The 24,157-nt window shown below is 45.4% G+C and overlaps 1 protein-coding gene across 1 annotated transcript; it reads right to left on the bottom strand.

The window, feature by feature from the left end:
• Positions 1–2,302: 2,302 nt before the first annotated feature.
• On the bottom strand, positions 2,303–23,299 carry LOC143817879 (3 beta-hydroxysteroid dehydrogenase/Delta 5-->4-isomerase-like). Its single transcript, XM_077299351.1, has 3 exons — positions 23,072–23,299; positions 6,387–6,545; positions 2,303–3,265 (listed from the first exon to the last, which is right to left on the bottom strand). Exons 1-3 carry the CDS (start codon positions 23,229–23,231, stop codon positions 2,457–2,459), a joined length of 1,128 nt encoding a protein of 375 aa, XP_077155466.1. The 5' UTR covers positions 23,232–23,299; the 3' UTR covers positions 2,303–2,456.
• Between the last annotated feature and the right edge of the window lie 858 nt (positions 23,300–24,157).

Here is a 24,157-nt window from a genome sequence, read left to right as displayed (position 1 = left end):
CGAGTCGAGCACCTGTAATGAGCCGCACACCTGTAACGAGCCGCGCACCTGTAACAAGCCGCGCACCTGTAATGAGCCGCGCACCTGTAATGAGCCGCGCACCTGTAACGAGTCGAGCACCTGTAATGAGCCGCACACCTGTAACGAGCCGCGCACCTGTAACAAACCGAGCACCAGTAATGAGCCGCGCACCTGTAACGAACTGAGCATCAGTAATCAGCCGCGCACCTGTAATGAGCTGAGCACGAGTAATGAGCCGAGCACCTGTAATGAGCCGCACACCTGTAACGAGTCGAGCACCTGTAATGAGCCGCACACCTGTAACGAGCCGCGCACCTGTAACAAACCGAGCACCAGTAATGAGCCGCGCACCTGTAACGAACTGAGCATCAGTAATCAGCCGCGCACCTGTAATGAGCCGCGCACCTGTAACAAGTCGAGCGCCTGTAACGAGCCGCGCACCTGTAACAAACCGAGCACCAGTAATGAGCCGCGCACCTGTAACGAACTGAGCATCAGTAATCAGCCGCGCACCTGTAATGAGCCGCGCACCTGTAATGAGCTGAGCACGAGTAATGAGCCGCGCACCTGTAATGAGCTAAGCACCTGTAATGAGCTAAGCACCTGTAATGAGCCGCGCACCTGTAATGAGCCGCACACCTGTAACAAGTCGAGCACCTGTAACGAGCCACGCAGCTGTAACAAACCGAGCACCAGTAATGAGCCGCGCACCTGTAACGAACTGAGCATCAGTAATCAGCCGCGCACCTGTAATGAGCCGCGCACCTGTAATGAGCCGTGCACCTGTAATGAGCCGAGCACCAGTAATGAGCCGTGCACCTGTAATGAGCTGCGCACCTGTAATGAGCCGAGCACCAGTAACGAGCCGCATACCTGTAATGAGCCGCGCACCTGTAATGAGCCGCGCACCTGTAACGAGCCGTGCACCTGTAACGAGTCGAGCACCTGTAATGAGCCGCGCACCAGTAATGAGCCACGCACCAGTAATGAGCCGAGCACCAGTAATGAGCCGAGCACCTGTAATGAGCCAAGCACCAGTAATGAGCCGAGCACCAGTAATGAGCCGCGCACCTGTAATGAGCCGAGCACCAGTAATGAGCCGAGCACCAGTAATGAGCCGAGCACCAGTAATGAGCCGCGCACCTGTAATGAGCCGAGCACCAGTAATGAGCCGAGCACCAGTAATTAGCCGAGCACCTGTAATAAGCCGAGCACCAGTAATGAGCCCTGCACCTGTAACGAGCCGCGCACCTGTAACGAACCGAGCACCTGTAATGAGCCGAGCACCAGTAATGAGCCGAGCACCAGTAATGAGCCGAGCACCAGTAATGAGCCGAGCACCAGTAATGAGCCGAGCACCAGTAATGAGCCGAGCACCAGTAATGAGCCGAGCACCTGTAATGAGCCGCGCACCAGTAATGAGCCGAGCACCTGTAATAAGCCCTGCACCTGTAATGAGCCGCGCACCAGTAATGAGCCGAGCAGCTGTAACGAGCTGAGCACCTGTAATGAGCCGAGCACCAGTAATGAGCCGAGCACCTATAATGGGCCGAGCACCTGTAATGAGCCGAGCACCAGTAATGAGCCGAGCACCTGTAACGAGCTGAGCACCTGTAATGAGCCGAGCACCAGTAACGAGCCGCGCACCTGTAATGAGCCACGCACCTGTAATGATTCGTACACCTGTAACGAGCCGAGCACCAGTAATGAGCCGAGCACCAGTAATGAGCCGAGCACCAGTAATGAGCCGAGCACCAGTAATGAGCCGAGCACCTGTAATGAGCCGAGCACCTGTAACGAGCCGAGCACCTGTAATGAGTCAAGCACCAGTAATGAGCCGAGCACCAGTAATGAGCCGAGCACCAGTAATGAGCCGAGCACCTGTAACGAGACGAGCACCTGTAATGAGTCAAGCACCAGTAATGAGCCGAGCACCAAGCACCAGTAATGAGCCGAGCACCAGTAATGAGCCGAGCACCAGTAATGAGCCGAGCACCAGTAACGAGCTCAGCACCAGTAACGAGCCGCGCACCAGTAATGAGCGGAGCACCAGTAACGAGCTCAGCACCTGTAAGAACAGGACCAGGACAGATTGATATACGCTCCAGGGAAACAAGCAGAGATTTTGCAATTTGTGGGGAATTGGTACAAAAACTGGTAAGTTGCAGATATTTACTTCCTAGAAAGAACACCATCAGTTCTGGAGACGCCGGACCCTGGGTGGGAGACCACGTAGCTTTCCCAGATACAGAGAGACCACATAACAAAGATGACACAAAGCTGATGTTTACTTTACTTTATTATGAAGAGCAATTGCAATAAAAGCAGATAACTAAGCACTGCCTCCTGTCTACAAACACCAACAGCTTCCTCGGGGGAGTGTCTGGAGTTCATATCCCACCCACGAGGAACATTTCCAGCTCAAATTCTGCTTTCTACTTTATTTTGAGCTCCTCCTTGCGTTGGCGCACTACGGAGGCCATCCATGTGGAGGTCAGCCTTCTGGCCACCTCCCAGCTGTAGCGCGGCTTGTACCCCAAATCCATGTGGGCTTTCTTGTAGGAGAAGGTGAAGGTGGTGTTCAGTAGGATCAGCAGGTGTCTGGTGATCGGCGGCACAAATCTGAAGAAAGGACGAAGCAGAAAACTGGCCAACTCCATCAATGAGGCCACAAAGTAGAGCAGCGGATAGGGCATGGCCAGCTGACCCTCCACCCCCAGGCCCAGGTCCCTGCCCAGAGCATGGTTCAGGTCTGAGTAGCTCATGTGGGGGGTGTCATCACAGACGTAGTAGACATTTCCTGCCATCTTCTTGGCTGTGTCTGGGTCATTCATTGCCCGAGCTGCCATGACATGGGCCCACGCCACGTTCCCCACGTAGACTGGATTGGCCAACGCTTCTTTCTTGGAGATTCGGTGAAAGATGCCCCCGTTCTGGAGTGCCTGGTCCAGGTGCAGCTGGAGAAATTGGGACCCTTCACCAAATATATAGGTGGGCCGCAGTGAGCAGGTCACAAGGGACCCTCCATTGTGGAGATCACGACCACTGGCTCGCAGCACGGCCCGCTCCGCCTGCTTCTTACTTTCTCCATAGCAGAACCCCAGTGTACTCTCATACTCCAGCTCCTCGTGTCCGTTCACTATGGGGACCCCACTTGTGTTTGGCCCCACAACCTCCATACTGCTGGTGTATATAAAATACCGCACGTTGTTCTGCACGCAACACTCCAAGAGGCGCTGGGTGCCTGAAACAGGAGAAAAAATGAGTAAAAAAAGAGAAAAACAGAGGAAAAAATGATATGGAAGAAAGAGAGAAAAAGAGAGCAAGGGAAAAAGAGAAAGAGAACAACTAAAAACAAGAGAAACATGAAAGAGGCGGTATTATAGTATTTATATTCTTGTACATAGGGGCAGTATTATAGTAGTTATATTCTTGTACATGGAGGCAGTATTATAGTAGTTATATTCTTGTATATAGGGGCAGTATTATAGTAGTTATATTCTTGTACATAGGGACAGTATTATAGTAGTTATATTCTTGTACATAGGGGCAGTATTATAGTATTTATATTCTTGTACATAGGGGCAGTATTATAGTAGTTATATTCTTGTACATGGAGGCAGTATTATAGTAGTTATATTCTTGTATATAGGGGCAGTATTATAGTAGTTATATTCTTGTACATAGGGGCAGTATTATAGTATTTATATTCTTGTACATAGAGGGCAGTATTATAGTAGTTATATTCTTGTATATAGGGGCAGTATTATAGTAGTTATATTCTTGTATATAGGGGCAGTATTATAGTAGTTATATTCTTGTACATAGGGGGCAGTATTATAGTAGTTATATTCTTGTACATAGGGACAGTATTATAGTATATTCTTGTACATAGGGGCAGTATTATAGTAGTTATATCCTTGTACATAGGGACAGTATTATAGTAGTTATATTCTTGTACATAGGGGCAGTATTATAGTAGTTATATTCTTGTATATAGGAGCAGTATTATAGTAGTTATATTCTTGTACATAGGGGCAGTATTATAGTAGTTATATTCTTGTATATAGGGGCAGTATTATAGTAGTTATATCCTTGTACATAGGGACAGTATTATAGTAGTTATATTCTTGTACATAGGGGCAGTATTATAGTAGTTATATTCTTGTATATAGGAGCAGTATTATAGTAGTTATATTCTTGTACATAGGGGACAGTATTATAGTAGTTATATTCTTGTACATAGGGGCAGTATTATAGTAGTTATATTCTTGTACATAGGGGGCAGTATTATAGTAGTTATATTCTTGTACATAGGGGGCAGTATTATAGTAGTTATATTCTTGTACATAGGGGGCAGTATTATAGTAGTTATATTCTTGTATATAGGAGCAGTATTATAGTAGTTATATTCTTGTACATAGGAGCAGTATTATAGTAGTTATATTCTTGTACATAGGGGCAGTATTATAGTAGTTATATTCTTGTACATAGGGACAGTATTATAGTAGTTATATTCTTGTACATAGGGGCAGTATTATAGTAGTTATATTCTTGTACATGGGGCAGTATTATAGTAGTTATATTCTTGTACATAGGGGGCAGTATTATAGTAGTTATATTCTTGTACATAGGGACAGTATTATAGTAGTTATATTCTTGTACATAGGGGCAGTATTATAGTAGTTATATTCTTGTATATAGGGGCAGTATTATAGTAGTTATATCCTTGTACATAGGGACAGTATTGTAGTAGTTATATTCTTATACATAGGGGCAGTATTATAGTAGTTATATTCTTGTACATAGGGGCAGTATTATAGTAGTTATATTCTTGTACATAGGGGCAGTATTATAGTGGTTATATTCTTGTACATAGGGGCAGTATTATAGTAGTTATATTCTTGTACATAGGAGCAGTATTATAGTAGTTATATTCTTGTACATAGGGGCAGTATTATAGTAGTTATATTCTTGTACATAGGGGCAGTATTATAGTAGTTATATTCTTGTACATAGGAGCAGTATTATAGTAGTTATATTCTTGTATATAGGAGCAGTATTATAGTAGTTATATTCTTGTATATAGGAGCAGTATTATAGTAGTTATATTCTTGTACATAGGAGCAGTATTATAGCAGTTATATTCTTGTACATAGGGGCAGTATTGTAGTAGTTATATTCTTATACATAGGGGCAGTATTATAGTAGTTATATTCTTGTACATAGGGGCAGTATTATAGTAGTTATATTCTTGTACATAGGGGCAGTATTATAGTGGTTATATTCTTGTACATAGGGGCAGTATTATAGTAGTTATATTCTTGTACATAGGAGCAGTATTATAGTAGTTATATTCTTGTACATAGGGGCAGTATCATAGTAGTTATATTCTTGTACATAGGGGCAGTATTATAGTAGTTATATTCTTGTACATAGGAGCAGTATTATAGTAGTTATATTCTTGTACATAGGAGCAGTATTATAGTAGTTATATTCTTGTATATAGGAGCAGTATTATAGTAGTTATATTCTTGTACATAGGGGCAGTATTATAGCAGTTATATTCTTGTACATAGGGGCAGTATTATAGTAGTTATATTCTTGTACATAGGGGCAGTATTATAGTAGTTATATTCTTGTACATAGGGGCAGTATTATAGTAGTTATATTCTTGTACATATGAACAGTATTATAGTAGTTATATTCTTGTATATAGGAGCAGTATTATAGTAGTTATATTCTTGTACATAGGGGCAGTATTATAGCAGTTATATTCTTGTACATAGGGGCAGTATTATAGTAGTTATATTCTTGTACATAGGAGCAGTATTATAGTAGTTATATTCTTGTACATAGGAGCAGTATTATAGTAGTTATATTCTTGTACATATGAGCAGCATTATAGTAGTTATATTCTTGTACATAGGAGCAGTATTATAGTGGTTATATTCTTGTACATAGGGGCAGTATTATAGTAGTTATATTCCTGTACACAGGGGCAGTATTATAGTAGTTATATTCTTGTACATAGGGGCAGTATTATAGTAGTTATATTCCTGTACACAGGGGCAGTATTATAGTAGTTATATTCTTGTACATAGGGGCAGTATTATAGTAGTTATATTCTTGTACATAGGAGCAGTATTATAGTAGTTATATTCTTACACAATACATTAGGGTTCGTTGTAGACATTATCTCGATGGTAGGAATTGATGAGCTCTTTCTAGACTTGATTATAACCTGTGATGATGTCACTAGTGATTGGTATATTGCTGTATTATATTGTCTCCACCACCATTGTATTGGCTGCTATCTGGTCCGTATACCCTCTATATACAGCAGTTCTATTTTCTGCTCTCACCATGGAGATTGATGGACATCAGGGTCTCCTTACTGATGCGGCCGGTGGTATCTATGATGGCTGCAGTGTGAATGACCAGGTCCACTCCCTGACAGGATCTATTCAGGAATTCTGTGTCCCGGATGTCTCCTTCTAGAACCTTCACTTTACTCTGGAATCCTGAGAAAATACCATAAAAATACAATGTGGCAGGAATCCTTCATACATCGGGTACAAGATCCCGGGGAACGAGAAACGATAAAAAGTGTGGTAAATACAGAGAAACATTTCCTTCCATTCCCCGGATACATTAAAATTTCCATGTAATTTAAAATTGAAATTGATCAAATTAAAATTCAATAAAGTAAAATTCATTGTTAATAATCCTGTATCTTGTGTCTAGGTTTTTATATATAACAGAGAACATCTTCTCTCTACTGCCATACTATGGCATAACGTCTTGGAAAGCTTGGTCTAATGAAGCTGAAAATGTTCATCTGAATATTCTGTCATCAATGGATTAAAATGATATATGAAATGTGCAAAACCTACAGACAGGCCGGAACCTATCATGTATCTCTGTATACAGGGAGCTCCCCCTAGTGGTGACTGCAGACAGGAACTTATCATGTATCTCTGTATACAGGGAGCTCCCCCTAGTGGTGGCTGCAGACAGGATCTTATCATGTATCTCTGTATACAGAGAGCTCCCCCTAGTGGTGACTGCAGACAGGATCTTATCATGTATCTCTGTATACAGGGAGCTCCCCCTAGTGGTGACTGCAGGCAGGATCTTATCATGTATCTCTGTATACAGGGAGCTCCCCCTAGTGGTGACTGCAGACAGGATCTTATCATGTATCTCTGTATACAGGGAGCTCCCCCTAGTGGTGACTGCAGGCAGGATCTTATCATGTATCTCTGTATACAGGGAGCTCCCCCTAGTGGTGACTGCAGACAGAATCTTATCATGTATCTCTGTATACAGGGAGCTCCCCCTAGTGGTGGCTGCAGACAGGATCTTATCATGTATCTCTGTATACAGGGAGCTCCCCCTAGTGGTGACTGCAGGCAGGATCTTATCATGTATCTCTGTATACAGGGAGCTCCCCCTAGTGGTGACTGCAGACAGAATCTTATCATGTATCTCTGTATACAGGGAGCTCCCCCTAGTGGTGACTGCAGACAGGAACTTATCATGTATCTCTGTATACAGGGAGCTCCCCCTAGTGGTGACTGCAGACAGGATCTTATCATGTATCTCTGTATACAGGGAGCTCCCCCTAGTGGTGACTGCAGACAGGATCTTATCATGTATCTCTGTATACAGGGAGCTCCCCCTAGTGGTGACTGCAGGCAGGATCTTATCATGTATCTCTGTATACAGGGAGCTCCCCCTAGTGGTGACTGCAGACAGAATCTTATCATGTATCTCTGTATACAGGGAGCTCCCCCTAGTGGTGGCTGCAGACAGGATCTTATCATGTATCTCTGTATACAGGGAGCTCCCCCTAGTGGTGACTGCAGACAGAATCTTATCATGTATCTCTGTATACAGGGAGCTCCCCCTAGTGGTGACTGCAGACAGGATCTTATCATGTATCTCTGTATACAGGGAGCTCCCCCTAGTGGTGGCTGCAGACAGAATCTTATCATGTATCTCTGTATACAGGGAGCTCCCCCTAGTGGTGGCTGCAGACAGGATCTTATCATGTATCTCTGTATACAGGGAGCTCCCCCTAGTGGTGGCTGCAGACAGGATCTTATCATGTATCTCTGTATACAGGGAGCTCCCCCTAGTGGTGGCTGCAGACAGGATCTTATCATGTATCTCTGTATACAGGGAGCTCCCCCTAGTGGTGGCTGCAGACAGGATCTTATCATGTATCTCTGTACACAGGGAGCTCCCCCTAGTGGTGGCTGCAGACAGGATCTTATCATGTATCTCTGTATACAGGGAGCTCCCCCTAGTGGTGACTGCAGACAGGATCTTATCATGTATCTCTGTATACAGGGAGCTCCTCCTAGTGGTGACTGCAGACAGGATCTTATCATGTATCTCTGTATACAGGGAGCTCCCCCTAGTGGTGACTGCAGGCAGGATCTTATCATGTATCTCTGTATACAGGGAGCTCCCCCTAGTGGTGACTGCAGACAGGATGTTATCATGTATCTCTGTATACAGGGAGCTCCCCCTAGTGGAGGCTGCAGACAGAATCTTATCATGTATCTCTGTATACAGGGAGCTCCCCCTAGTGGTGACTGCAGACAGGATCTTATCATGTATTTCTGTATACAGGGAGCTCCCCCTAGTGGAGGCTGCAGACAGGATCTTATCATGTATCTCTGTATACAGGGAGCGCCCCCTAGTGGTGACTGCAGACAGGATCTTATCATGTATCTCTGTATACAGGGAGCTCCCCCTAGTGGTGGCTGCAGACAGGATCTTATCATGTATCTCTGTATACAGGGAGCTCCCCCTAGTGGTGACTGCAGACAGGATCTTATCATGTATTTCTGTATACAGGGAGCTCCCCCTAGTGGAGGCTGCAGACAGGATCTTATCATGTATCTCTGTATACAGGGAGCGCCCCCTAGTGGTGACTGCAGACAGGATCTTATCATGTATCTCTGTATACAGGGAGCTCCCCCTAGTGGTGGCTGCAGACAGGATCTTATCATGTATCTCTGTATACAGGGAGCTCCCCCTAGTGGTGGCTGCAGACAGAATCTTATCATGTATCTCAACAGGGCAAATCAGTACGTCTGCGCAGGAGCCGCGTCAGAACCAAGGAGGATGACTACATTGTATGAAGATGGGAGACACTGGACCCGGACCCAAACCAAACCGGGACCCCCACTGGGTGAGTATAATCTAACTTGTTTTTCTTATCTTTCAGGTTACATCGGGGCTTATCTACAGCATTACAGAATACTGTAGATAAGCCCCTAATGGCGGTGGCCGCAGTTTACAGCGGCAAAATGAGGTGACAGATTCCCTTTAAATTTAGTTTCTTTTATTGTAGAATCATTAATCTTCTCCCCTCGTTTAGCAATGCTATCAACTGATCTGATCGAACATATCTTTTTTAGTGTTTTAACTTTAATTTATTAGTTTATAACAACATTCGTGGCCATTAACAGCAGTGTGGATGCAGATTTTTAGTTCCAGCTTCCTTCATTTTTATTTGCCCATTCCCTATAAGCCATGGGTCACCAGACTTTCTGAATTCGTCATCTTTTGTCTTCTGTCTTCCCAAAGAGGACATGGGGCACAGGAGAGCAGGGAGGAAACGGAGCTGGTGTCACAGGGGGCTGGGAATGGCGACAAACGGGCAGCAGACACACCTCACTGCCGCCGGTCCCGTACACCTCCATGTTCCAATCCTCCACATTGCTGAGTCACTGCGGCATCCCCCTCCTGGGTGGCTTGGTCCACGCGCCCCCATCAGCTTCGGAGCCGCCTGTTCCTGGTCCCAGCAGCCGCCACAAGCTCTGTCAATATGGCGGCCGCCATCACGTGTGCAGATGCTGCACTGCCTGGGCCCTGCACACAGCGGGTGCGCGATGAAGTGATGTCATCACGCACCCGCAGTGTCAGAGGCAGAGGGGAATGATGGGAGAGGGAGCGTCAGCTGATGCTCTCTCCTCCATCATTTCTTTGAACTGTACCGGCGTTCAATGCGGCTGCGGCGGGGGAAGTTGGGTGCCTCTGACCTCCCGGGCCCCTGACCTGCCAGGCCCGCTGCGACCGTGGTAGTTACGCCCCTGCTCCTACTGCTCCGATTCCAACATATGGAATATATATATATATATATATATATATATATATATATATATATATATACACACATACACATACACACACACACACACACACACACACACTGCTCAAGAAAAATAAAGGGAACACTAAACTCCCACATCCTAGATATCACCGAATGAAATATTCCAGTTGTAAATCTTAATTCATTTTATAGTGGAATGTGTTGACAACAATAAAACCTAAAAATGATCAACGTAAATCACAACTAATATCCCACGGAGGTCTGGAGTTGGAATGATGCTCAAAATCAAAGTGGAAAATGAAGTTACAGGCTGATCCAACTTCAGTGGAAATGCCTCAAGACAAGGAAATGATGCTCAGTAGTGTGTGTGGCCTCCACGTGCCTGTATCATCTCCCTACAATGCCTGGGCATACTGCTGATGAGGCAGCGGATGATCTCCTGAGGGATCTCCTCCCAGACCTGGACTAAAAAATCCGCCAACTCCTGGACAATCTGTGGTGCAACATGACGTTGGTGGATGGAGCGAGACATGATTTCCCAGCTGTGTTCAAACGGATTCTGGTCTGGGGAACGGGTGGACCAGTCCATAGCTTCAATGCCTTCATCTTGCAGGAACTGCTGACACACTCCAGCCACATGAGGTCTGGCATTGTCCTGCATTAGGAGGAACCCAGGGCCACCGCACCAGCATATGGTCTCACAAGGGGACTGAGGATCTCATCTCGGTACCTAATGGCAGTCAGGCATACACAGTATATATACACCCGGTACAGTTACCTTAAATCTACAATAACAAATTGAACCTCTAGCTGCCATCACCAATCATTTATACAGGCCAATTGGACGCCCGTTGCAGATAGCGTATGGCTACAGAGTGTGGAGACACGGAGGGTCAGCGGGCGCCCTGGTCCGCTAGTCATAATCAAATGGGCCTGGGATCATCCAATTGAACGCCACCGTTCTCCTTTTCCAGTGGGCGTAATACTACTTAGACAACACAGGATGAGGGTAAAACAGTGTGGCAATACTTTATTGAACCACAAGACAGGCAAATAACACATAGAACAGTCCCAGCACAGTACCTAAGATGGTGCAAAACTACAGAGTCTCATCCTTCCACTGACTCGCCGGGATAAGAGCAGCTGTGACTTCAGAGCTTCCAGGGCTGACTACCCCACCTGTGGCACACACAGAGAGGAGGTAATGACAAGCTTAGGAAGATGACAGGTCATTCAGGCACAAGGGGTCAGTTGACTGGAGGGTCCCAACTTGGCTTCTCAGAACATCTACATGTAGCCAGATGACCGGTGGGCCCTAATCCTGGCTTTCCCAAACATATCCATGGGGCTCAGGTAAACGGTGGGTCCATATCCCGACTACCCCATATGAATCCATGGGTTCAATGATGGTCAATGGAGAAGACCTGTATTCTTTCAGCCGGGGCCACGGCCTAAGCTGTCATCCTGTAGAATGTCAAGTCTGTGTCCCTCATGATAGAGGCATGAAGTCTTGTTGTCTCTGGGTTCTTTGGATAGCTGAATCTCTTGGATGACTTGAATTTATCTTGTTACAGAGGCATATTGTCATGGTTCCACCCCCTCAGTGTGTCTGGGATACAGTTACTGACAGCTCAGTTGTCCAATCTGGTGCAGGGGAGTGCTGAGCTGTCAGTGTGTTGATTGACAGCTCAACTGTCCAATCTGAGACTGGGAGGCACAGGGACTTGGAACAGTACCTGACCACGCTTTTGTCTCTTTATTTATGAAGTACCCTCCTGGCTTCTGACCTTGGACTTCTTGACTATCCCATCTCTTGGCTTGGCAGAGAGAAGTGACTAGCGTCACATTACATCTGGCCAATACGTTTTTCTTTTTCGTCAGTATGGATCCTGTTCGCACGCTTTGTAACCAGGTGGTGAATTTGACGCAGATGACTCAGGATCTGGCTAAGGGTCGCCAGAGTCTGGAGTCCTCACAATGTCAGTTGCAGAGTCAGATAAATAATTTGATGAAGGCCCCTTCTTGCCTTCCGCTGCTGGCAGTGGCGTCAGCACTCAGTACCCTGTAATGTACAGTTGGTGTGCTCCCGAACCTGTAGTGGCCTTCCCTGATACATTTTAGGGAAAGACCAGTTTAGACCAGTTTAGGGTATTCAGGGAGAGCTGTAGGTTATTTTTTACCCTGCGCCCCCCGTCGTCAGAGGAGGAGTTCCAGCAGATGGGAATAATCATGTCTCTACTGCGATGGGGTCCTCTGACCTGGGCATATTCTTCGGCCCACAAGCCCCAGAACGGTTTTCTGTTGATGCCTTTTTTGACAGTTTAGGTGTGATACATGATGAACCCGACAGAATCCAGGTTGCTGAGGCTCAGATCATGAACCTGGCACAGGGAAGTCACACAGCTGAGGACTACTGTACTGAGTTCTGGCAGTGGTCCACCGAAGTTCTATGGCATGATGCTGCTCTCAGGTGCCAGTTACAAAAAGGCCTTGTTCTGTGGTGGGGCCATGACTCAGGCGATACGACTGGATGCAGAATCCGTGAGAGCCATGGTGAACAGCAGGCTGCTTATTATACTTACCCAGAGCAGGTCCATTTACTGGAGATGAAGACATCGGAGGTTAGAGTTGCCAGTCTTCGTGTTGTGGACCGAAGACGTAGACAAGATTTTGGACTCTGTCTACACTGTGATCTCTCTGGACATGTTAAGAATTACCCAACTCATCCTTAAGCTAGTAAACAATCAGGAGAATGTCTAAGTTTGGGTGATGGCTGAGAAGGTCACCCAGACTCCCATGTACCTTTTTCTTCCGCTGTCTCCAAGTGTTTATTATTCCAGGTGATTGCCAAGCTACTTAACTGAGTTGTTTCTCCCAGACCTCTGCCAGTCGTACATTCAGCTACTGTCTGGTTTGTTCTCTGTGTCTTGTGTTCTGTATGTTGATATTTTGTTGCCTGACTTTGGACCTTGTTCTGACCATCCGTCTGTTTAACCCCTTCTGCTCTAATCCGACATCCTTCTGGTATTCTGACCATGGAGCGTTACCGGACCATGCTTTTGTCGCTTCTTCTGTTTATGATGTACCCTCCTGGCCTCTGACCTTGGACTCCTTGACTATCCTGACTCATGGCTTGGCCATGAGAAGTGACTACGGTCACACATAGCCCCTTTTTATAGTTCACAACTATTCTTCAACCATTATTCACAGGTTAAGAGGAACGGGTGATGAGAGTAACTCTCATTGTTTGATTATAGTTTATCCTTCAATGTTTGAAAGTTAACAAACTGCATGGCCTGGTATAATGTGCAATCAGCATATCAGCAAACCTCATTGTTCAGTGACCCTGCATCCCTGTTTTGCAAAGATAACAGTACAGTAAACTGTAGGAGCTGATATAAGAGGTAAATAACAACCATTCATCAATTTACAAATATCAATTCAACCTACTAGAAAAGTCAACCTTTCAGACTTTTGACCGACTGAAAGAAGAAACACAAATTCAGAAGTCAACATATAGAAAACAGTCTATGCCTCCTGGCTCTCGGAAAATAGATGTGTGAATAATTAAAATAAAATGCTGTGTCGTCACACAGAGCACGAAGAACAAAGCTATTAAATTGTATATTTAATCCTGAAAGATAGGCAGTGTTTGTAAAAATATACAGATGATGCAAAATGGGAAGAAAACAATACAATATATACAATTACATAAAATAAAAAGGATAACAAAAGAAAATTACTAAACCTGATGTCACGGATTGTAGTGAAGGAAAGCTCTCCTTTTAGGTAAGCGGTGCCAAACCACTGTGTATTCCAAGATTGACAAAGACATTCAAAATCTGCTTTATTGGGATAGAAACCACAACCACACACCTCTCCTCAGTGAGCTCATATGGGCCTGGGCATGGGATGTGGTTTGGGTCCTAAAAATTTAGAAATCTCCAACTTTCAGGATGTCTTCTTCCCTGGAGGCTCCATGCGGGAGATATTAATGTCATATATCCTATTATGATTTTAGCTTTTCATAGATAGGAAATATGGCATAAATAACATTAATTATCTGTCAGAAGCACACATGTCTCCTATGTGATGTATATACAGCAGCCACAGTGTCTCTTATGTGATGTATATAGAGCAGTATTGGGGTATCCTGTGTGATGTATATACAGCAGTCTCAGTGTCTCCTAGGTAATGTGCGTACAGTAGTCTCAGTGTCAGCAGTCTGTGATGTAGAAATATCAGTCTCATTGTCTCCTATGTGATGTATATACAGCAGTCACAATGTTTCCTATGGGATGTACATGCATTGACAATGTCTCCTATGTGATGTATATACAGCAGTCTCGGTGTCTCCTACAAGATGTATATACAGCAGTCACAATGTATCCTATGTGATGTCTATACAGCAGTCTTTGTGTCTCCTATGAGATGTATATACAGCAGTCCTAGTGTCTCCTATGAGATGTATATAGAGCAGTCTCGGTGTCTAAAATGCGATCTACTGTGGGGGAAATAAGTATTTGATACACTGACAATTTTGCAAGGTTCCCCCTACACAGAAGGGAGAGGTCTGCAATTTTTATCATAGGTACACTTCACCTGTGAGACAGAATCTAAACATAAAAAAAAAAAACAGAAAATCACATTGCATGATTTTTACATAAATTATTTTGCATTTTATTGCAAGAAATAAGTATTTAATCACCGACCAACCAGTAAAGGTACCTTCACACGAAACGACTTTGTAACGATATCGCTAGCTATCCGTGACGTTGCAGCGTCCTCGCTAGCGATATCGTTTCGTTTGACACGCAGCAGCGATCAGGATCCTGCTGTGATGTCGCTGGTCGCTGAATAAAGTTCAGAACTTTATTTGGTCGTCAGATCGCCGTGTATCGTTGTGTTTGACAGCAAAAGCAACGATACCAGCGATGTTTTACACTGGCAACCAGGGTAAATATCGGGTTACTAAGCGCAGGGCCGCGCTTAGTAACCCGATGTTTACCCTGGTTACCAGCGTAAACGTAAAAAAAACCAAACAGTACATACTCACCATCTGATGTCCGTCAGGTCCCTTGCCGTCTGCTTCCCACACTGACTGAGCGCCGCAAAGTGAAAGTGAAAGTACAGCACAGCGGTGACGTCACTGCTGTGCTGCGCTCTCACTGTACGGCGGCACTCAGTCAGAGCAGGAAGCAGACGGCAAGGGACCTGACGGGCAACAGATGGTGAGTATGTACGTTTTTTTTTTTTTTAATGTTTACGCTGGTAACCAGGGTAAACATCGGGTTACTAAGCGCGGCCCTGCGCTTAGCAACCCGATGTTTACCCTGGTTACCCGGGGACCTCGGCATCGTTGGTCGCTGGAGAGCGGTCTGTGTGACAGCTCTCCAGCGATCAAACAGCGACGCTGCAGCGATCGACATCGTTGTCGCTATCGCTGCAGCGTCGTTTCGTGTGAAGGTACCTTAAGAATTCTGGTTCTCACAGATCTCTGCTGGAGCAGCACGCTGAACTTTCCTCCCACCTCTCATCTAACTTGCTCTTTGACAATCTACAATCTGGTTTCTTCCCCATTACTCAACTGAGACAGCCCTGACCAAAATCACTAATGACCTACTTACAGGCAAAGCTAACAGACAATACTCTGTACTTCTCCTTCTAGACCTGTCCTCTGCCTTTGACACAGTTGACCACTTCCTCCTATTACAGATCCTCTCCTCCTTTGGCATCAAAGACCTCGCCCTATCCTGGATCTCCTCATACCTTTCCAACCGCACATTCAACGTCTCCCACTCCCACACTACCTCCTCATCCCACCCTCTCTCTGTTAGAGTCCCCCAAGACTCTGTTCTAGGACCCCTACTCTTCTCAATCTACACACTTGGCCTGGGACAACTCATAAGGTCCTATGGCTTCCAGTACCATCTATATGCCGATGACACTCAGATCTACCTCTCTGGCCCAGATGTTACCGCTCTGCTGTCCAGAATCCCGGAGTATCTATCAGCCATATCTTCCTTCTCCTCTCGCTTCCTCAAACTCAATCTGGACAAATCTGAACTCATCATCTTTCCTCCATCTCATAGATCTTCCTTACCTGATTTATCTATTGCAATTAACGACATCACGCTTTCCCCTGTACCGGAAGTCAGCTGCCTCGGAGTAACCCTTGACTCTGCCCTGTCCTTCAAACCGCACATCCAAGCTCTTTCCACCTCCTGTCGCCTCCAGCTCAAAAATATCTCCAGAATCCGTCCTTTCCTCAACCCTCAATCTACTAAAATGCTTGTGCATGCCCTCATCATCTCCCACCTTGACTACTGCAACATCCTCCTCTGTGGCCTCCCTGCTAACACCCTTGCCCCTCTCCAGTCCATTCTTTACTCTGCTGCCCGACTAATTCATCTCTCTCCTCGCTACTCCTCCACAAATCTCTTCACTGGCTCCCATTCCCTCAGCGTATCCAGTTCAAATTACTAACCCTGACCTACAAAGCCATCCATAACCTGTCTCCTCCATATATCTCTGAACTAATCTCCCGATATCTTCCCTCACATAATCTCCGGTCCTCCCAAGACCTCCTTCTCTCCTCCACACTTATTCGCTCCTCACCCAACCGCCTCCAAGACTTCTCCAGAATAATCCCCCATCCTCTGGAATTCTCTGCCCCAACACGTCCGACTATCAACCACATTCGGATCCTTCAGTGCCTCCTCACCACTACTGAAGCTGCCGCCTCACCAACACCGGAGCTCCTACAACCCTCAACTCATTGTCTCCATCCCCACCATCCTGTAGAATGTAAGCCCGCAAGGGCAGGGTCCTCGCCCCTCTGTATCAGTCTGTAATTGTTAGTTTGCTTACCGTAAGTGATATCTGTAACTTGTATGTAACCCCTTCTCATGTACAGCACCATGGAATCAATGGTGCTCTATAAATAAATAATTAGTTTTTCCTTAAGAAGCCTTCTACTCTGCACTCATTACCTTTATTATTTGCACCTGTTTGACCTCGTTACCTATATAAAAGACATCTATCCACACAATCATTTAGACTCCAACCTCTCCACCATGGCCAAGATCAAAGAGCTGTCTAAGGACACCAAGGACAAAATTGTAGACCTGCACAAGGCTGGGATGGGCTGATTATGAGAAAGGTCAGGAATCAACCCAGAACTACATGAGAGGACCAGGTCAATGCCCTGAAGAGAGCTGGGACCACAGTCTCAAACATTACCATTAGTAACACACTACGCCATCATGGAGTAAAATCCTGCAGAGCACACAAGGTCCCCCTGCTCACCTCAGCACATATCCAGGCCAGTTTGAAGTTCAGCAATGACCATCTGAATGATCCAGAGGAGGCATGGAAGTAGGTCATGTGGTCAGATGAGACCAAAATAGAACTTTTTGGTATCAACTCTACCCGTAGTGTATGGAACAAGAAGAAGGATGAGAACAACCCCAAGAACACCATCCCAACCATAAAGAATAGTGGGGGAAATATCATAGTTTGGGGAGTTTGGGGTGCTTTTCTGGAAAGAGGACAGGATGACTGCACCATATTGAAGAGAGGATGAAAGGGGACATGTATCACGAGATTTGGTCAACAACCTCATTCCTTCAGTAAGAGCATTGAAGATGGTTCGTGGTTGGGTCTTCCAGCATGACAATGACCCGAAAAACACAGCCAGGGCAACAAAGGAGTGGCTCTGTAAGGGACATTTCAAGGTCCTGAAGTGGCCAACTGAGTCTACAGACCTGAATCCCTCCTCTTTGGAGGGAGCTGAAATTCAATGTTGCCCAGCAACAGCTCTGAAACCAGAAAGATCTGGAGAAGATCTTTATGGAGGAGGGGGCCAAAATCCCTGCTGCAGTGTGTGCAAACCTGGGCAAGAACCACATGAAACGTCTGCCATTGCAAACAAAGGTTTCAAATACTTAATTAATTTCCATTTTATTGAATGAAATATCTAAAACTCCTACAATGTGATTTTCTGGATTAGTTTAGATTCCGTCTCTCACAGACGAAGTGTACCTGCAATTAAAATTACAAACCTCTCCATTTTTTGTAGGTGGGAAAACTTACAAAATTAGCAGAGTATCAAATAATTATTTTCCCAACTCTATATAAAGCCGTCTTGGTGTCTCCTATGTGATGTACATACAGGAGTCTGAATATCTCCTATGTGATGTGTAGATGGCAGTCTCAGTGTCTCCTATATGATGTACAGTATATACGGAAATCGCAGTGTTTCTTAAGCTCCAGCACTGATATAACCCCAGACATTACATCATATGTGACTGATATCAGCCCCTCTTATAACGCTCCAGTACTGATATAACCCCCAGACATTACATCATATGTGACTGATATCAGCCCCTCTTATAACGCTCCAGTACTGATATAACCCCCAGACATTACATCATATGTGACTGATATCAGCCCCTCATATAACGCTCCAGCACTGATATAACCTCCAGACATTACACCATATGTGACTGATATCAGCCTCTCTTATAACGCTCCAGTACTGATATATCCCCAGACATTACATCATATGTGACTGATATCAGCCCCTCTTATAACGCTCCAGTACTGATATAACCTCCAGACATTACACCATATGTGACTGATATCAGCCCCTCTTATAACGCTCCAGTACTGATATAACCTCCAGACATTACACCATATGTGACTGATATCAGCCCCTCTTATAACACTCCAGTACTGATATAACCCCAGACATTACACCATATGTGACTGATATCAGCCCTCTTATAACGCTCCAGTACTGATATAACCCCCAGACATTACACCATGTGTGACTGATATCAGCCCTCTTATAACACTCCAGTACTGATATAACCCCCAGACATTACATATGTGACTGATATCGGCCCCTCTTATAACACTCCAGTACTGATATAACCTCCAGATATTACACCATATGTGACTGATATCAGCCCTCTTACAACGCTCCAGTACTGATATAACCCCAGACATTACACCATATGTCACTGATATCAGCCCCTCTTATAACGCTCCAGTACTGATATAACCCCCAGACATTACACCATATGTGAGTGATATCAGCCCCTCTTATAACACTCCAGTACTGATATAACCTCCAGACATTACACCATATGTGACTGATATCAGCCCCTCTTATAACGCTCCAGTACTGATATAACCCCAGACATTACACCATATGTGACTGATATCAGCCCCTCTTATAACGCTCCAGCACTGATATAACCCCCAGACATTACACCATATGTGACTGATATCAGCCCCTCTTATAACGCTCCAGCACTGATATAACCCCCAGACATTACACCATATGTGACTGATATCAGCCCCTCTTATAACGCTCCAGTACTGATATAACCTCCAGACATTACACCATATGTGACTGATATCAGCCCCTCTTATAACGCTCCAGTACTGATATAACCCCCAGACATTACACCATATGTGACTGATATCAGCCCCTCTTATAACGCTCCAGCACTGATATAACCTCCAGACATTACACCATATGTGACTGATATCAGCCCCTCTTATAACGCTCCAGCACTGATATAACCTCCAGACATTACACCATATGTGACGGATATCAGCCCCTCTTATAACGCTCCAGTACTGATATAACCCCCAGACATTACACCATATGTGACTGATATCAGCCCCTCTTATAACGCTCCAGCACTGATATAACCTCCAGACATTACACCATATGTGACTGATATCAGCCCCTCTTATAACGCTCCAGCACTGATATAACCTCCAGACATTACACCATATGTGACGGATATCAGCCCCTCTTATAACGCTCCAGTACTGATATAACCCCCAGACATTACACCATATGTGACTGATATCAGCCCCTCATATAACGCTCCAGTACTGATATAACCCCCAGACATTACACCATATGTGACTGATATCAGCCCCTCTTATAACGCTCCAGCACTGATATAACCTCCAGACATTACACCATATGTGACTGATATCAGCCCCTCTTATAACGCTCCAGCACTGATATAACCTCCAGACATTACACCATATGTGACTGATATCAGCCCCTCTTATAACGCTCCAGTACTGATATAACCCCCAGACATTACACCATATGTGACTGATATCAGCCCCTCTTATAACGCTCCAGTACTGATATAACCTCCAGACATTACACCATATGTGACTGATATCAGCCCCTCTTATAACGCTCCAGTACTGATATAACCCCCAGACATTACACCATATGTGACTGATATCAGCCCCTCTTATAACGCTCCAGTACTGATATAACCCCCAGACATTACACCATATGTGACTGATATCAGCCCCTCTTATAACGCTCCAGTACTGATATAACCTCCAGACATTACAACGCATGTGACTGATATCAGCCCCTCTTATAACGCTCCAGTACTGATATAACCCCCAGACATTACATCATATGTGACTGATATCAGCCCCTCTTATAACGCTCCAGTACTGATATAACCTCCAGACATTACACCATATGTGACTGATATCAGCCCCTCTTATAACGCTCCAGTACTGATATAACCTCCAGACATTACACCATATGTGACTGATATCAGCCCCTCTTATAACGCTCCAGTACTGATATAACCTCCAGACATTACACCATATGTGACTGATATCAGCCCCTCTTATAACGCTCCAGCACTGATATAACCTCCAGACATTACACCATATGTGACTGATATCAGCCCCTCTTATAACGCTCCAGTACTGATATAACCCCCAGACATTACACCGTATGTGACTGATATCAGCCCCTCTTATAACGCTCCAGCACTGATATAACCCCCAGACATTACACCATATGTGACTGATATCAGCCCCTCTTATAACGCTCCAGCACTGATATAACCTCCAGACATTACACCATATGTGACTGATATCAGCCCCTCTTATAACGCTCCAGTACTGATATAACCTCCAGACATTACAACGCATGTGACTGATATCAGCCCCTCTTATAACGCTCCAGTACTGATATAACCCCCAGACATTACATCATATGTGACTGATATCAGCCCCTCTTATAACGCTCCAGTACTGATATAACCCCCAGACATTACACCATATGTGACTGATATCAGCCCCTCTTATAACGCTCCAGCACTGATATAACCTCCAGACATGACACCATATGTGACTGATATCAGCCCCTCTTATAACGCTCTAGTACTGATATAATCTCCAGACATTACACCATATGTGACTGATATCAGCCCCTCTTATAACGCTCCAGCACTGATATAACCTCCAGACATTACACCATATGTGACTGATATCAGCCCCTCTTATAACGCTCCAGCACTGATATAACCTCCAGACATGACACCATATGTGACTGATATCAGCCCCTCTTATAACGCTCTAGTACTGATACAATCTCCAGACATGACACCATATGTGACTGATATCAGCCCCTCTTATAACGCTCCAGCACTGATATAACCCCCAGACATTACACCATATGTGACTGATATCAGCCCCTCTTATAACGCTCTAGTACTGATATAACCCCCAGACATTACATCATATGTGACTGATATCAGCCCCTCTTATAACGCTCTAGTACTGATATAACCACCAGACATTACACCGTATGTGACTGATATCAGCCCCTCTTATAACGCTCTAGTACTGATATAACCCCCAGACATTACATCATATGTGACTGATATCAGCCCCTCTTATAACGCTCCAGTACTGATATAACCCCCAGACATTACACCGTATGTGACTGATATTATCCCCTCTTATAACGCTCCAGTACTGATATAACCTCCAGACATTACACCATATGTGACTGATATCAGCCCCTCTTATATCGCTCCAGTACTGATATAACCTCCAGACATTACACCATATGTGACTGATATCAGCCCCTCTTATAACGCTCCAGTACTGATATAACCCCAGACATGACACCATATGTGACTGATATCAGCCCCTCTTATAACGCTCCAGCACTGATATAACCTCCAGACATTACACCATATGTGACTGATATCAGCCCCTCTTATAACGCTCTAGTACTGATATAACCCCCAGACATTACATCATATGTGACTGATATCAGCCCCTCTTATAACGCTCTAGTACTGATATAACCACCAGACATTACACCGTATGTGACTGATATCAGCCCCTCTTATAACGCTCTAGTACTGATATAACCCCAGACATTACACCATATGTGACTGATATCAGCCCCTCTTATAACGCTCTAGTACTGATATAACCCCCAGACATTACACCATATGTGACTGATATCAGCCCCTCTTATAACGCCCCTTCTATAATTCCGCCGTGCTGTAATAAGACTCATGCCGCAGGTGATTATGTTGTTGATCTCTTTGTTCTCAGGATGTTTTGTTTGTAAACACTCTGCGTTCTGCGAGTTGTTACAATGTATCGGGCGTTATTGCTCCCAGTGCTGCACAGGGGAGGATCAGAGCCATCCACACACTGTAACAAACCCCCATGTGTGAGCAGGCGGAGGTCAGCGCCCGGCGCTCAGGGTCCGATGTCTCCACTGGATTTTCTTATTCAATAACTGTGGTCGGAGATCTTGGGAATGTTGAGTTAGTGAAGCAGAAAGTTTGTCAGAAAGTTGCAGCACTTTTCTTTATGCAGTGAGCGGCCACTGGCTGTGCCTGTAGTGAAGGCTATCAGACATTAGTGTGGGGTCTTCCCCTCGGCAGCATTTATGACATATCCCCTCCGGACCCCTGTCCACATAACATCAATAGACTTCTGCCACCACAGATGACCCTCATCCTCATTTTAGGACATATGCCATAAGTGTCGGATAGGAACACCCCTTTAAGAAGCAGCAGAGCGCCCCTTTATGAGACTTACGGTCACAGGTGTGGAGGAGCTGGACGCTCAGGGTCTTGTCCATGGCTCGGAGTTCTCCCAGGTCGTCTTCTTCCTCCAGTAACATCTGCACAATCCGGTGCCCTACAAACCCACTGGCCCCCGTCACCAGGCAGGAGACCCCTGCCAGCGCCCCGCTCATGGCGACTGCAGAGCTGCAGGGTTGGAGAAGAGTCACTGCAAGGGGGGCGCAGAGCTATATGGCTGTCTCCCCCGAAGGTCAGAATGTACGCTGCCCAGAGGCCTTGACAGTGGGACGCCGCCTCCCCCGCAGGGCTATAGGGCCCCCGCTATATGGATCTGAGGTGCACCAACTAGTGCCAGAAATATGGGACCCCGAGAGGCAGTATCCTATATGACAGCTGTCCTACGGGGTCTTATGGCAAGTATGGTGGCGGTACATGACGCGGACTATGGGGGTCTGAGATTACCATGTATATACTCCGCACTCACATGTGCACCTGTAATCAGATTCTGCCTGAATACCGCCTGACAATGGAGCATAATGCTGCCATACTGTGCTAGTAACACCGGTACCGAGCATTCTGTGCACACTGTCACTGCCAGCGTCCGAGGAGCAGCATCATATACTGCTGGATGTAATCCCACCAGAAGGGCGTAAATGTCTCCCACACACAGTGTCCGACTGGGGTACCAAGGGCCCACCAGTAACAATGACTTTGGGGGGCACTTTTCACCTGCACACCAATATTACAATCGCTCACAAATGTACCTTTATCTCTATATAATAACACACGGGGCAGTTTGGTTAATGATCAGAGGCTGCTTTTTTCTGTACAGAGCGAATTATGTGAATTATGCCAAGTACTGCCCATACAGTGGGGTTGGGGGGCCCAGCTCTGCCCAGGGGCCCACCGGGGGATTCCCCGTTACCCTATGGGCCAGTGCGAGCCGGCACACACTGGCTACATGGGGCAGAATTCAGATCTAGTTTTCTGTTGTTGGAATCTCTCTCATCATGGTCATATACAATGCCTTAAAAAAGTCTTCATACACCGTGAACTTTTGCAGAAAGGGCTCTGCTCAGAAGAGACCAAAGGAGAACTT

This window comes from Ranitomeya variabilis, chromosome 3 (genome assembly GCF_051348905.1).
Source record: "Ranitomeya variabilis isolate aRanVar5 chromosome 3, aRanVar5.hap1, whole genome shotgun sequence".
Lineage (NCBI taxonomy): Eukaryota > Metazoa > Chordata > Amphibia > Anura > Dendrobatidae > Ranitomeya > Ranitomeya variabilis.
Note: the sequence above shows the minus strand (reverse complement) of the source record. Positions and strands in the feature narration are given on the sequence as shown.

Coding starts and splice junctions, on each gene's coding strand:
- LOC143817879 (XM_077299351.1), bottom strand. CDS start 23,231: ATGAGCGGGGCGCTGGCAGGGGTCTCCTGCCTGGTGACGGGGGCCAGT. Junction 6,546..23,071: donor GCTCCTCCACACCTGTGACC/GTAAGTCTCATA, acceptor GTATTTTCTCAG/GATTCCAGAGTAAAGTGAAG. Junction 3,266..6,386: donor GATGTCCATCAATCTCCATG/GTGAGAGCAGAA, acceptor CTCCTGTTTCAG/GCACCCAGCGCCTCTTGGAG.